The following is a 16,991-nucleotide window of genomic DNA, read 5'->3' as shown; positions in this document are numbered from 1 at the left end:
TACAGATGCTTAAGCCTCACTCAGCCCTGCTAATTCAATTTCTCTAGGGGCAGGCCCCAGGCATTTGCATTTTAATAAACTCTGCCTAGTGATTTTTATGCACACTAGCTTGTAAGCTTCACAAACCTTGTCTGTTTTTACATAATTATTTGTAGCAAAGTGTTTGCCACAGAAGATGCTTACTAAATATATGCTAAATGTGTAGTGTGGGGAGGGGCAGATATACAATAAGATGGTCAGAGAATGATAGTAAAAACTGACTAAACTCTATAAAATTATAATTGATAATCATGTCACTATGCAAATGATTCTAGTACAAGCACAAAGGAACAATATGAGGTACAGTTAAAAACACACAACTCTTGGTAATTTAGCTATATAATATTTTCTATATATTTATCCATAAAATATTATCTGTCTATATTTTTCTATATATTATCTATTATATACCCAATAGGTAAAACCATATGTAGATATTATATAGATATATAATATAGATATAATTATACATCCGAGGGGATTTGATATTTTATCATAGTATGTATTTATTAATATATAATAGGCATTACATAATAAATGACAGATATACAGTATATTACTGTATGTTATCAATGCACACCACTACTATACATAAATATATTATACTAGAGGCCTGGTGCACAAAATTTGTGCATGGGTAGGGTCCCTAGGCCTGGCCTGTGATCAGGCCAATCTTCCCCAGCTGCTGGCAGCTGGCCCCGCCCCCCGCCACCACTGCAGCCCATCCTCTGTGTATGGGGCCACCAGCGGGGCGATTGGGGCCCCGCTTGCACCCGCCTTGGCCTGGTACCACCAGCGTCCACCACCACCTACTTGATTCCCCGTTCCCCATCAGGCGATAGGAGCCTGCCGGCCAGGAGGAGGGACCAAGAGGTTGGCCGGCAGGCCCCAATTGGGAGATCAGGGCCTGCAGGCTGGGGCAGCTCCTGCATTGAGCATCTGACCCTTGGTGGTCAGTGCACATAGTGACCGGTTGTTCTGCCATCTGGTCGATTTGCATATTATGCTTTTATATACACTGAGTGGCCAGATTATTATGATCTCTGAACGCATAATAATCTGGCCACTCAGTGTGTGTGTGTGTGTGTGTGTGTGTGTGTGTGTGTGTGTATACATATATATATACACACACATATATACATATATATACAAACACATATATACACACAAACACATATATACACACACAAACATATATACACATATATACATATATATACATTATACACACACACACACACACACATATACACACATACATACACATATTAGAGGCCCAGTGCATGAATTCGTGCATGGGTGGGGTCCGGCCAGCCTGGCCAGTGGGAGGGGACATGGGCGGTTGGCTGGCCTGTCTGCTGGTCGAACTCCTGGTCGAGGGGACAATTTGCATATTAGTCTTTTATTATATAGGATATACACTGAGTGGCCAGATTATTATGCATTCAGAGATCATAATAATCTGGCCACTCAGTGTATATAGATAATAGTATATAAAAATAGTATTATTTAGAGTCCAAGCATAGAAACCAGTCTAACTTCAAGATTGTCAAATTGACCAATGATTACTTGAGTCTTCATCTTTCACCAAAACACATTCACTCTCTCCATTTCCTTGCCTGCCATTCACTCCCTTAATCCAATTTGTTCCTACCACCACCGCTACACTGAAACTGCTTCCTCTAATGTGGACAATAAACTTCCACCTGCTGCATCATAAGAGTACTTACTTTTCTGATCTTACTTCACATCCTCTCTCCATGGCAATGCTGACTATTCCCCTTTTTGAGAGATTCCTGCCCTTGATTTTCATGTCACCTGTCTGAAGAAGACCTGTCTCTTCTGCTTGTCATACAACCTTTAGCCCTACTTTCCCAGACTCCTCTATCAGTACACTCCAAGTATCAGCAGTCCCTGCAGTTCCAACCCAAGCCCTGTCATGCAACCCCATAGTTAAAACTTAAAACTCTGACTCTAAAGTAAATGTCTACAAATCTATACCTTTAGTTTAGGCTTCTATCCTGACTTTCCAAACCATACAGCCAACTGTTTATGATCCATACATACATTAAACCAAGCATATCTCAAAACAAAGTTGCCAATTTCCTTCTAACATCAGCTACCACTTCCAAAAGTGAATGACACTATCCAGTTGTCCAAAATAGAAAACTAAAAATCTACCAAGGACCCTCTCCTTGACCATCTAGTCACCACAAAGCCCTATTGGTTTCATCTCCTATATTTTTATTTTCCCATCTTCATTTCCCTAATTAGCCCCTTGCTATAAACCGGATTGTGCCCTTCTAACCCCAAATTCACATGCTAAAGCCCTACCTGCCAATGCAACAGTTGTTGAGTAAAGAAGCAATTAAAGTTAAACCAGATCACAAGAGCGGAGCCCTATTCCAGGAGGATTGTGTCCTTACAGGAAGGAACAATAGAGAGCTCACCCTTGCTCTCTACCACGTGAGGACACGGCAGTTGTCCACAAGCCAGGAAGATAGAGAGCCCTTGCTAGGATTCAAATCAGCCAACATCCTGATCTTGGACTTCCTAGGCTATAGAACTGCAAGAAAAAAATGCTGTTGATTAAGCCACCCAGTCTATGATATTTTCTTACGGCAGCCCTAGCAGTCTAAGACATCCCTCCTCATTTCCTGCCCCATAAGTGCTACCCTGTTCTAAACCCTCCTCCACTCTACCGTCAGAATAACCTTCCACACACAAACTAGCAGGGCACCTCTCTGCTGAAAGGTCTTCAATAGCATCCTATTACCGAGAAGATAAAATGCGAACTCAACTCTGGGCCTTATCTCCTATACCTTGGCCCTTCAACCATACTCAGCACCTTCTTGTTTTCTGAGCGGGCCTTGCTGGCCTGCTCTCTCATGCTTCTGTGCCTGGGCACATGCTGTTCCTGCAGCCGGATGCCTTCCAGCCTCTGGTGTGGACCAGGCCAACTCGTATTCAGCCTTCTCACATCTGAACTCATGCCCTCCTTTCCTTAACTGTGCCCTTTAAATACAGCAAAGCATTCACCTTACTGTATTGTAATCATTTATTTCCATGTCTGTAAGCCCCTTGAGGTCACGGAATGCACCTTTTCATCTATGTATTCTATAGGACCTGGCATATAATAAATGTTCATTACTTGTGTCCTACATGAGTAAATGGAAAAGTGACAGAGTGGCAGATACTTAACTGATGCGCTAAAGAGTATTTAGTGATTCGTTTTTTATAATAAATGATGACATTAGTAGTTGTACATTAGTATGATCTAATCATATGAGAGCAACACACCCCTTTGATATGATAAAGTATAAGTGCGCACCCACCCAGCTCCTTCATATAAGACCCACTGAAGTGATAACTGACTCATTAAAATTTCTTACTATCCTTACCTCCTTCAGCAGTTCAACACTTCGCTCCAAAAGGTGAATTAAAGATGTGCATTCCCCAGTTATCTTCAAGCTGACTTCACAGACGCACAGCAGCTGAAGGGTCAGCTGGGTAAGCTGAATTTTCCAGAAACCAGGGTGACGCGAAAGGCTTAAATACACCTCCTCAATAAACAGCATCACTTCTGTTGTCTGTATCAGATCCTTTGTCTGTTTTAAAAAGTCGTTATATAACATTACAATGAAGTACAAACCAAAGAATAATTTTAAACTACACCATAAACGTTAAATATTTTTGCCTTAAACTTATACAGTCTTAAGGAGAGGCAGAAATGTACACAACTCAGATGGGATTAAACTATACATCTCTGCCTTTTCCTTCTGTCACTATGGTACACAAAATAATTGCTACTGTTTTTATTACTGCTGCCTGGCACCAATTGTTTTCATTTATTTTTCTAACTTCTCTGAGTGCAGATTTCTTAAGACAAATTACATGACAGTGCCAACATCTTGAAGGAATTTAAAGTTGGTTCAGAGTTCTCCAAATGAACTCTCCTTTCTAAAACTGCAACATAATTACCTGATAGTAAAGGGCTAGCATGTTATTCTAATTCACTATAAGTCTTTCATCTGCAAGGTAGTTGCTCAGAGCACCTTAACTGAGAGCATCATTTCCACTCTCAGCAGGCATGAGGAAAGACCATATTCAAATGGCAGGGTATCTTCTCCACAGGCTAATGGATTAGATAGGAAAGACTTGGATGCTCTTGAAAAATCTCAATTCAATTCAAGGCCAGCTATTCTGATCATAATTCTGGAGTCAGCATTAAGGATATGGTCCTGCTAGCAGACACACTGGCATTTCCCAGAGATTAGGTTACAAACAATGAACCATCTGCTTCAATCAGGAGCCTGTGTCTGTTAAATTCATCAACAGGAAAGCCTACAGTTGACCAGCTGTACCTTTCACCAGTCATTACCACCATAATAACCCCAAGTTATACACAGAGAGAAAAATTCATTCCTAGCAAACGAGAAAAAAGATATTATAAGATCAAGGGGGAGGAGATAGTCCAAAATACCAAGTTATAAAAAAATAAATGTAAAAGGTTCAGTAAATTATTTTGCTTTTTTGCAAATATAGAGTGGGAGAGGCAAAAGGCCACCAAGAAAAGGAAGGGACTTAAAATTAAGTAAAGCCTCATGTCTGACATTTCCTTGAATGCACTTTTTTGGTGCATAACCGAAATTTTCCATAATAAAAAAGCTTTCGAAAGACAACCTCAGCAAGTTAGCATTAAAGGCTCTCTAATCTTTATCATTACCACAATTCTTAACAAGAACAATTTTAAAGTGAAATAGATCATGTACAATGGTAACATGTATGATGACAAGAGCCACAATGAAAAAGAAAGAACTGCTAGGACCAAAGTCAACAGTGAAGTTTAAGACAGGTAAGTCCCAATAAAGAAAATATAAATTGAAGGGCAACTGGCATGAGAAGAAAAGGCAATAGGAGTTCCACTGACCGCCATCTGATCATAGGGCAGTAGAGTGGCATGGCTATTTCTAAAAAAATTTTAATGAATGTGATTCTATTCAGGTGCTCAGTACTGTATTCAGCACTAAGAGGAACATTTCATAGTAACACAGTCTGAGCACCAATAAACTAGAGAATTCCTGCCATAGGACAGTGAAGCCTGGAAACCATTTCATATGGAGAAGTATGAAGTTGATGAAGGAAAGGAAGAAGAGAGGGAAAGGAGAGAAGGATGGAAGGGGGAAAAGGAAGGCAGAGAAAAACAACATAGGATGCAGATAGGCTTTTGAAAAAGCTTGTTTTTTTTTCTGAGAAGAATTATGACTGAGTCAAATCTTAGGAAAATGCAGGTAAATTAGAAGAAGTACTTGCTAAAAGGAAGGAGGAAGGGAGGGAGGGAGGGAGGGAGGGAGGGAGGGAGGGAGGGAGGGAGGGAGGGAAGGGGGAGGGAGGGAGGGAGGGAGGGAGGGTTTCCTTGCAAAATAGTTTTTAAAGAGTATAAGAAATGCCTGTAATCAGTGGGAACATGGATTACATTGCTGCATTCAGATTCCTCATTCTAAAAAAGCCAGTATGTTCAGTGATTAAATGTGTTTATGTTGCTAGTTCAATTTGTTTCAAATGGTGTATCCCCCTTTTTTTTCTCTCACCTATCTCAACTATATTAACAAGTCTTATATTCCCAGAAATATTCCACAGAGCTCCCTTTGATGAGTATTTAGGCTTGTCCATATAGGCTCATGAAGATGAAGACAAACCTCTATCCAAGGGCAGAGAGCAGGGTAACGCAAGCAAGGTGTGGTAGAGTGTACCCTAGTTCAAGATGTTCATCACATTGCTTTATTGCCCACACAGAACAAAAGCTTGTGAAAAGCCACAGGAGAATTCATGTTAATTCCCTTTTCTCTGCCTTGATTACAGAAAGGCCAATTTCTGAGTCACAAAGGCAAGATTCACTCTCATCATTCCTTGCTAGCACAACTTAAAACAGGTCATCTGTGACCACAAGTGATCACTTTGAAAAATATTCTCTCCATCCACTAAGCAGCACGGTGCTCAGATTCTAGGAAAAGGACAAACCCGGATGATGGGACGACAGGATGGCCTGACAAATGAACCACTACATTAAAATCACAACACACTGGCAACTGCAGTTTTTGGTGTGTGTGTGTGTGTTGTTTTTTTAATCTGCAGTTATAGAGACATTAGCTCAGATTTATCTCTCCCCTGAACTCCCTAGGCATTTTATCCATACCTCTGTTAAACATCTTTCATCCACCCACTTTGAATTATTAAAATTTATATACGTGGTTTAACTCCCTTACTAGACCCTGGGCTTCTCAAAAGCCAGACCCGTCAGGGCCTCGCACATGTCGTAAGGGGACACGTGGAAACGGAAACCGAGCCAGCACTCGGCCGGTCAGCCCTGGGTCCCAGGGCTCTGTCTGCCCCGAGATACACCTTTTTCCAATTTGCACAAAGAGATCTTTCTTATTTTTTTTCTGATAACTCGCTTAGTCTCTTGCACAAGGAGAAATTCAACTCAATATTCTTTTTCCTGAGAAGCCTTTCTTAAGCAAAGTTTTCACTCCTACTAATCCTAACATGGAGTGTGCTGATTTACATATCTGTGAATTTAGTTAACATTGTATACATCATCAGTGTTAAATCTAGATTTGGTTCCTTCGTCCTTTCCAAAAGCCTGCAAGCTTTTCCGGAGCCAGGACTGCGCCCGAGTTTGCCAAGTCACAGGGGTTCTACTTCACACATGACCGTGCCAATCAGCCCGTGCTGATGCTCCGAGGGCAGGAGGAAAGGCTTTACCTGCAGACACGGGACCATGTCGCAACACAGCTGAAGGATCTGCTGCTCCAGCATCGATGGCTGTTCTTCGTCACGAAGAACCCGGGGTTGAAGGAGGACCTTCAGCAGGGCTAGTCTGAGTTTAGCATATTCTTGCAACTGGGATGGTTCACAATAGAGATACCAGAGAAATGGTGCCATTATCTGGACGCATGAAGCTTCCGACCTGCAAATCAGGTGACACAAAAGCCAGTCACAGAGGATCAAGCAAGCAAGTGTCCGAGTGTCAACTAATAGCTCATCACCTACCATGAACTGTGTTAGCAAGTGTTAACTATGTTTCATGATTCTTCTGTTCCACCAGGACCTACCTATCCCCTCACCAAACAGTGCCTTGTGTGCTGGAGAAAATGACAGCGCCCGGAGACCATAAGCCTGCTGGCCAGGACTAAGGGTCTCTACCTGCACCCTAGCATAGCATCTACCTAGTACATCTCACCCTAGAACAGCATCTACCTAGTACATCTCATCCTAGAACAGCATCTACCTAGTACATCTCACCCTAGAACAGCATCTACCTAGTACATCTCACCCTAGAACAGCATCTACCTAGTACATCTCACCCTAGAACAGCATCTACCTAGTACATCTCACCCTAGAACAGCATCTACCTAGTACATCTCACCCTAGAACAGCATCTACCTAGTACATCTCACCCTAGAACAGCATCTACCTAGTACATCTCACCCTAGAACAGCATCTACCTAGTACATCTCACCCTAGAACAGCATCTACCTAGTACATCTCACCCTAGAACAGCATCTACCTAGTACATCTCACCCTAGAACAGCATCTACCTAGTACAACTCACCCTAGAACAGCATCTACCTAGTACATCTCACCCTAGAACAGCATCTACCTAGTACATCTCACCCTAGAACAGCATCTACCTAGTACATCTCACCCTAGAACAGCATCTACCTAGTACAACTCACCCTAGAACAGCATCTACCTAGTACATCTCACCCTAGAACAGCATCTACCTAGTACATCTCACCCTAGAACAGCATCTACCTAGTACATCTCACCCTAGAACAGCATCTACCTAGTACATCTCACCCTAGAATAGCATCTACCTAGTACATCTCACCCTAGAACAGCATCTACCTAGTACATCTCACCCTAGAATAGCATCTGCATTTCACACTAGAACAGCAACTGTATCTCACATTACATCTCCAGCATCTGTCTTTGGTGAACAGCAGAATCATGAGAACCTTTCAAGAATTATAGATGTCAAGACCCATTTTCCAGGAATATAACCCAGGCATGCATTTTCAGAAACACTCTGTACATGAGGTTCTATATAAAACAAAGCCACAAAGACAACACAGGAAGATTATAAGTTAATATTTACTTGTGAACAGGGTGTGCAACTAACTGCACCTTATGCCTTTAAGGTGATTTGATCCTCACTACAAACTTATAAAATAAAAAATATATTATATCCCAATTATGCAGAAACTGAGGCAGAAAGAGGTGAAGTGACCTGCCAAGTCCCTCCTCGTAAGCTATTCCTATGCAGAGGAGGAAGGCAAACATTACCAATCTATTGTATCTTTAGATTTCAATATACACTGAGTGGCCAGATTATTATGATCTCTGAACGCATAATAATCTGGCCACTCGGTGTACTTCTCTTGAGTACCTCATTTATTTGATATCAAAGATACTATAAATCATGCACTTGATCAGTTTTCCCCTTGCACTGGCTGATAGAAAGCTCAGGGCAGATAGGTGGTTGATCTCCAGCAAAAGTCTAGAATACTTTTGGTACCCATTTGAGATACAAACACACTGAGTGGCCAGATTATTATGCGTTCAGAGATCATAATCATCTGGCCACTCGGTGTATATCCCAGTAACTCCAAGTCCAAAGTTACTAAAATGCCAAAATGACCTTTCAAATGTAAAATTTCATCATGCCATTAAATAGCTTGAAAGAGTTTACCCTTAAAATATTTAGTCCCATTCACAAACCCTCCATCATTTTGCCTCTGCTTATCTTTCCGGCCTCCTTTCTGGCTCTTCTCCACTCTCCACTGAGTCTCCCCTCTAGTCATCCAGGCTTCTTTCTCCCTTGTTATTCCCTCTGCCTCTAATTCTGTCCCCTTTCTCCCTTTCCTGCTCCTTCCTCTGCCTAATTTCTATCGTCTCTCAGTTCTCTCCTTTAAAATGACTTCCTGAGGGCCTTCCCTGACACCTATCCTGGGTCGGAGCCTTATTCTATACTTCCAAAGGACAATGACTTTATTGCCGTTGTAATTCAATATCTTTATCCCTTGCCAGACTATAAGCCAAATGAGGGCATGGACCATGGATTTCTGTGTACTTCTGTATAACCAATAACTGTACACAGTAGGCCTTCAAAGAGATCTCAGTCAATCACTAAATTAACTGATTCAGTTACACTAAATTTAGAGTAGTTTTACAATTTGCATATACCAATTCAAATTTTAATGTCTTTCATATTTATTATACATAAAAAAGTATTATATACAAAGATAAACCAGGCATTATCTATTCTTAAGAAGCATAGAATCTAATATGGGCAATCAGCTTTGTTCCTGAACTTGAGTATAGAAAGTGAAAATTGCTAAAAGAAAGGTATGTTGCATGAAGGAAATACTATTTGAATTATGATTGACAATGTAACTTTATAACATACATTCCACAGCAATGTGATTTCAAAACATCATTAACAATAATCTTAAGTTATCAAATTGATAAGATTTAATTAATTTATTCATTTATTTATTCGCTTTGCAAAATGTACTGAATACCATACCATTCACTCTTCTATGTGCTAGAAACAAAAACAGATTAGATGCTTGCTCTAATGGAACTCACAGTCTGGAGGTTAATTTTTTTTCCTCAAGAGTAAAAATACTTATACAATCTACAAAAAAAAAAAAAAAAACACACCACAAAAGGACTTTTTTTAGTTAATAATTATTACTGAAACATATTTCTTTATCAAACCATCCACTTTAGGAAACTAAAAACAGCTTCGTAGATCAAGCAAGCAGATGATGTATTATGAGTTAGACTACGAAGCACAGGTTTCCAGAAAAGAGATTTAAGAAACATTGTCTCCCCATTTCTCTCTAATAATGTGTTCCCCACAGAATAAATACTCTCCAGGTGTTAAGAACATCCACGAATAGCTTATCAGTTTTCTCCCACTTTGAGATGTTGAAGGTGAAATGCAAGGTTCATATACAAAAATATATTTCCAAGATGCTGTTATTATTTGACAGCAGGAGCATAATGTTGAACTTTCTTAAGGACAACATGCTATATGCATTTAAAACTCCCCTTGGCTTAATCCGTCCCGATTTTATATATTGCATTACCGAAGTGGTATCTAATGATTAACTATCACTTCAGTACATATGTATGAAATTACCAGGGCTTAAGGAGAAAAGGGAAATAATAAAACATAATCTGAAATCCCAAAGTGATTAAGAATGTTTAAAAATGTAATCAAGTATATCTACATATACGTCTTTAATCTTTCTGTTTACCACGAAGGGAGAAGGGGCGAGGAAAGGCCTGAAATGAGAGTCAAAAGCTGAGGCTTCCAGCCCAACGCCACCATTAACCTGCCATGTGACCTGAGCAAGTCATTTAATATTCCTCAGCTCCCTCAGCCGGAAAGTAAGTTAGACTAAAGTATCCTGGTCTAGGGTCCACGACATCAATGTCAATTTATGCACTTCTCAGTTCCATGAAGGTGAAGTTTTTAACATCACAAGGCCTTCTACTAGTATAAATGAATGCAGAACTTAGTTATAAAATAATGCCCCACCCTGGCTGGTGGCTCAGTTGGTTGAGGCACCACGCCATACATGGAAAGGTCCTGGGTCTGATTCCCAGTCAGGGCACATACCGAGGTTGTGGTTCAATCCCTGGTTGGGGCACATGTGAGAGGCAACTGATCAATGTTTCACTCTCACATCTATGTTTCTCTCTCTCCCCCTCCCCGCTCCCTTTCTCTAAAAATCAATAAAAGCATGTCCTTGTGTGAGGATTAAAAAATATACATATGTAGGGTGTCCCCCCAAAAAACGGTATATACACACTTTGAGTAATTATAAAGGCAGCGTTTACTAAAATACATTTCATTTTCAAAATTGAGCTATCAGCTGTTGAAGTGTGTATACATTTTGGCAGACACACTGTAATATATATATAATATATAGTATATATAAAATAATACATATATGTTATATCTTCTAAATGTATTATGTATGGAGTATCAAAGCTTTATGCCCTATTTTATATTATTGCTAGGAAAAAGTAATTGACTTATGTTATTTTGCTTTATATTAATTGTTTAACACAACTATTAAAATAATTTATTATTAGCCCAGCCAGTGTGGCTCAGTGATAGAGTGCCCATCTATGAACCAGTTCTATTCTGTCAGGGCTTGATCACAGTAGGGGGCATGTAGGAGGCAGCTGATCAATGATTCTCTCTCATCATTGATGTTTCTATCTCCCTCTCCCTTTCCCTTCTTCTATGAAATCAATAAAAACTTTTTAAAAAAATGATTTATCATTAAAAAATTTTAAAAGTTGTAGTAGTTTACTGAATATTTCTAATCAACTTTCCTAAATAACCAACTGCCTAACTTCTTTAATAACAGCTGTTCTCATATTTATATCTGAACAATCAAGAAACATGGGAGGCCCTAGCTGGTTTGGCTCAGTGGATAGAGCATTGGCCTGGGACTGAAAGGTCCCGGGTTCGATTCCGGTCAAGGGCATATACCTTGGTTGTGGGCACATCCCCAGTGGGAGGTGTGCAGGAGAGGCAGCTGATGGATGTTCCTCTCTCATCGATGTTTCTAGTTCTCTATCCCTCTCCCTTCCTCTTTGTAAAAAATCAATAAAATATATATTTTAAAGAAAAAAGAAATATGGGAGGTTTTTGTTTTACTCTTAAAAATATTAAACTACATATGCTCAAAGACTTTTCTTCAGGAGAAGACACTGTAGTGAAAGCAGCTTAAAAAAAGAAAAAGCCAAGTTCTAAAATTAGCATACGCCACTCCATCGCCCTCGCTTATTTCACTTTACATTACCTTTCAGGGCATTGCTGGAAAAAAGCTGTCAGCTGCTGCAAAAGCACGGGCCAGCAATCAGGTCTGTGCTCAAGCACAGTGATCAAAGGCTGAGGATGATTTCTGAAAAACACAGGAAGTCACATTGGAAACTGTCATTTCAGGACTACACATTCTCAATATCCAAATATAGCAGAAAAGGAAAAAAAGCCAATGCCATCTAGAGATTTTTTGCAGAATTCATAACTGCCACAAACTCTCATTTGCTGCATTGTTGCACAGTTGGCTCATTAGAACTGACATATTTTTTCCTTTAAGCTGTTTTGCAGAAAAGAGAATGAACCCGGAGAGTCTGAGAGACCCGAATCTGAGAACAGACTCTCTGCCACTTAACAGCTCTCTGACCGACCAAGCTCCTGATCCAGCAGCTGTCTCCTCTCCATCCCTGATGCCTTCACTCCTGAAAGTCATGCCTCCCCTCCTGCTGTTCTCTTTCCATACCTGGAAGGTTCCATTTTCTCTAACATTGCCCCAACTCCTAAGCACTGGATCTCCTTCTCCGTTCCCCCTCCCCCCACCATTCCTCTCAGTGCATGGCTCTGCGTTCCCCCAGTATATTTAAGAAGAAGAAGAAAATACTTCTCCCATCGCAAACAACAAACTGTTTAAACTGAAAATGTTGGAAATTTCTCTTGAATGAGGATAAATCTTTTTATTTGGGCTATGTGCATGAAGATACCTAGAAATATAAATGTAAATATATATATATATATATATTCACACACATACATACACATATTTATTATAAAATCTGAAATATTCTTAAGAAAAAAAAGCACAAATAAGTTATTTTAAATAGTTCAAAAAGTCTACTAGAAACTGTAAATTTATTATATTTTTTAACTATGAAGCATTACACCACATTTTAGTTAATATGGATGTGGCTTCTTTCCCCCCAAAATTTGTTTTAAGTAAAATGTAAATGCTGTCCTGGCCAGTGTTGCTCAGTGATTAGAGCATCGGCCCAAACACCAAAGGATCTTGGGTTTGATTCCTGGTCTAGGGCACAGACCTAGGTTGCAGGTTTGATCTCCAGCCCAGTTGGGGTGTGTGTAGGAGGCAACCAATTGGTGTGCTTCTCTCACATGTTTCTCTCTCTCTTCCTCTCTCTTTATCTCTCTCTCCCCCTCCCTCCCTCCCTTCTACTCTCTCTAAAAATCAATGAAAAAATGTCCTTAGTGAAGATTAACAACAACAAAAAATGTAAAAGTCATTATAAATTCAAAAGTTCAAAAATACAGAAGTATCCATCTTTAAAAAAAACAATGGAAGAAAGGATGGAAAGAAGGAAGGAAGGAAGGGAGGGGCAGACTAGTTACCGAAATGATTTAAGAATGTGTGATCACCTTACCAGCAATATCAGTATCACCTGGGAACTTATCAGAAATGTAAATAATTCTCAGCTCCAGCCCAGACCTGATAGCCCTCCAGACAGTTCTGATGCACTGCCATCAAGCAGTGGTTCTTAACCCTGGTCTGCAAGCCAGGTTCATCTGTGGAGCTCTTTAAAAAACACCAATGTCTAGGTCTCCATTAGACTGAGGTTGCTAGGCGTGGAGCCCAGGCACCAGCCATTGTTAAAAACCCTTCTAGCAATTCTCTTGTGTTGCCAGGGTTGATAACCACTGCCAAGTGAACCACCACAGAAGAGGGAGGTTGTTAGGTTAGAAAGTTTTCTGATTTTTGTTTTCTCTTAAACAGGAAAGTATGTCACTTCCATCACATTGAAACACTCACCTTAAACACCTCTCTGACACTACTACACAGTTTCTGGGTATTATAACGCCATCTCTCTCTCTTCTCCTCAACCGCACCTAATCTATCACGCACTAACTTCACTGGCTGGCTGCAGGTTTTGCTAATGCACAGGCTATTTCTGACTGATCAGGTTACTGCCATTATAAGGGATCACTCAAAGCAATTATTTTTATGCCAAAACTCAAATCATATAAAAATCACTTTTCCAAACTCCAAACTCTTTGGCAGTTAAACCTACCTAGAACTTGCTTCTACTACGGTTGTCACAGATATTAACAAATGTAACAAATCCTAAAAGCGTCTCAGGTACGCATCATTGCCCAAACTTCTTAGATTAAGAGTTCAATAGGTCATGTTCAAGTAAACATCAGTAAAAAGATCAGAACAGCAACTGCCATTATTTTATCTATGGGTTTTCCTTCTGACAAGCACCATACCGAAATGAGGAGCATCAGATATAACCACCACTAACCCTCCAGTTAGTGGGGGCATTTATAACTATTTAAAAAGAAAATCCAACAAGTCACCACATAGTTTTTGGGCGATTATAAAGCACTGAAGTGTTTTTAATAATACTCTTCCAATTCATTCGTTACCTCTTCTCACTCCTCAACCCCTAAAAATGTTAAGGATCCATCTCCTTTTGAAAAGTTAGTTTTTGCCCAAATTAAATCAGGCCAACAGGAATAAGAGACAGGTGACTTTAAAGTCGGATGAGAAATGATGCACACGTGGCAGAACACTCTGCTGTAACTCAGCTTCTACTTCACTGGGGTTGTGAGAACCACCGTCTAGCAGCTCTAGCTTTGCTGCTTGAAGCCCGAGTCCAGCTTTGCTAGCTGCTGAATTCTGCAAATTCTACTTAGTATCTCAGACTTGAACTCTGAAGATAAGATTGAATAGAATATAGTAGGATAAGGATTCTCAGATTAATTATTAATTTTGACATCTGGATAATTAACTTTTTCACAGAAATGATCATGTCAGATCTAAGTAGAAATATGGTAGGAAATATACAATATTGATTCCAAGAAACTGAAAACCTTAAGGGAGAAGTAAAGTCCAAAATAAGAACAATGAATCTTCCTGTTAACATTTGATTACTAATATTATACTATTTTAACGGGGTACAACAAACCTAAATTAATCATAATTGCAAAAACTTTGTTTTAATATGTTAAGCATAATGAAGCAAAGATAAATTGGGATGTAAATGCACATATAAAATAAATGAGGCCTTATGCTTAAGTAATAGAATGGATGCATTTTCCAAATCAGTATATTTTATCGTGCAACTGCCATATGTAAGGGTTTCTCAATCTTGGCAGTACTGACATGTGGGTCAGACAATTCTCTGTTATGGGGGTTGTCGAATAAAGTATATGTTTAGCAGCATTCCTGGCCCCTCCCCTCTGGAAGCTAATAGCATTCACCCTAGTGATGACGATCAAATGTCCCCAGACATACCAAATGTCATCAGGGGGGCAAAACTGCCCCTGGGTACGAACCACTTCACTAGGTAAAATGACAAGCACTATGAGAGGCACAGAGCCGATCAGAACATCGTACCAGCCTGAGTTATTGAAAAAAAAACACAAAAAACTATGATTTCATCTGCACCCTTTTTCACACTGAACCAAAAGCAATCAATCAATAATGCTCGAAATTGTAAGTTTCTTATAAAAATATAGTCAAATATTAACAGTAGGTGTGTGAGAGAAATTAAAATGGAAAACAACTAAAATTATGCCTTTGCAAAATATAGAATCATTTTCCAAAATAAATAAAGCAGCATTAAATAATGTACATACTAATTTGGATATGACAGAAAATAGTTATTTTCCTATTTAAAATATTATAATTTGAGCATTTAGAATGTCATAAGGCTAAGTATAGTTCACTCTTGATGTATTCAAGGACTGATTATTAAATTTATGGGTTATTCAAGAGTTTTCTTTCTTCCTCTCACTCAGTGCTTGTTAGCCATTTTATTTCCTTCAAGAACATATAACTGAGAAAGGTCAAGGTACGTGAAGGATCCACAATTTAAACAAGTCAACTTTGCTCTTTATTAGAAGCATGGTTGATCACAAAAGAAATAATGTGGTACAAAAGAACACCAAAACAAAACCTGGGTTATGCCTTAAAACTTCAATTATTCCCAAACCTGCTATTCAAGTTATAGAGTAAGTTGACTACAATACTTCATTCAAAATGATAGATGGGTTGGCCATACAATCAACCTCATCACTTGTATAGCTTATTGTCTGCCACTGTTTTACAAGTTTTGAAAAACAAACACAAATGTGGGGCACGGTCATCATCATTGTTATTTATATAAGCAGTGCCTACATCGTATCATCAAAAGTATTTACTGTTATACTGCCACTCCCATATCTCAGAAAAGAAAAGAAAAAAAAAAAAAACACCACCAACAACAACTAGAAGTGGAGAGGTGAGGTGAAATAATAGAGGGAAAGCATTGAATTAAGAGTCAATATCCAAATTTACATTCTGGCTCTGCAACAAATCGTGTGATCTCAGGCAAGAGAAGTAACCTTCCTTGGGCAGTTTGTTTATCTGTAAGATGAGGAAATCAGACTACCAGTAAGTACCTTCTGATGCTAAAGTTACATCACCCAGGCCACCCATTGAAGCCCTGACCTCACACTGCTCAGAAGAGGGGGAACCAAACCCTGTGAAAGCAGGAGCGGTGACGATGGCTCTCAGCTACTAATAATTCTACGCCAAGCTTAAATGGCTCTAAGAACAATGTCTATTAAAATCTGAGACCTCAAAAAAAAGAGGTCTCCTATTTTTATCTCATCAGCTTCTATTTTTTATTTCAGAGAGAAGTGCTGTGTCCAGAATGAGCCCACAGAAATGTTTAAATCAGAATTTTCTAACTCTTGAGACATCCAATAGATTCTGCTTTTTTAAAAAAGAGAAAGACATTGTTTCTAAAGATCGAAATCAATACAATCCAGGCAACCAGGTCACCCTTCATTGGCCTTTAGTGCCTCTAATCTCTCCCTCACTGTGCATTGTTGTGGGGGTTTTTCCTACCATAGAGCAACCGATGTGTTGCACGTTCTTCGGCACTTCCCTATTTCATAATTTGTAAATGTTTTTAATTGCTATTTGAAATAAAGTACTTACCATAGTACCTAGCACACAGAATACTCCACAAATGGGGTACGATTAGATTGTCATGCAGGTAGGTTTGTATCTTAAACTAGAGCATAAACAGCTTGAAAGCCG

At 39.5% G+C, this 16,991-nt stretch overlaps 1 protein-coding gene across 2 annotated transcripts in view; it reads right to left on the bottom strand.

Moving 5' to 3' along the window:
* FOCAD (focadhesin) overlaps positions 1-16,991 on the bottom strand; it is a 288,209-nt gene that overhangs the window by 202,081 nt on the left and 69,137 nt on the right. For both annotated transcript variants that reach the window (XM_079789743.1, XM_079789744.1), the window contains 3 exons: positions 11,934-12,035; positions 6,805-7,009; positions 3,441-3,647 (listed from right to left, as the gene is read on the bottom strand). In XM_079789743.1, coding sequence (XP_079645869.1) covers positions 3,441-3,647; positions 6,805-7,009; positions 11,934-12,035 — 514 coding nt within the window. The remainder of the gene's footprint in view (positions 1-3,440; positions 3,648-6,804; positions 7,010-11,933; positions 12,036-16,991) is intronic.

The sequence above is a fragment of the Cnephaeus nilssonii genome (assembly GCF_951640355.1).
Source record: "Cnephaeus nilssonii genome assembly, chromosome: 14".
NCBI lineage: Eukaryota > Metazoa > Chordata > Mammalia > Chiroptera > Vespertilionidae > Cnephaeus > Cnephaeus nilssonii.
Note: the sequence above shows the minus strand (reverse complement) of the source record. Positions and strands in the feature narration are given on the sequence as shown.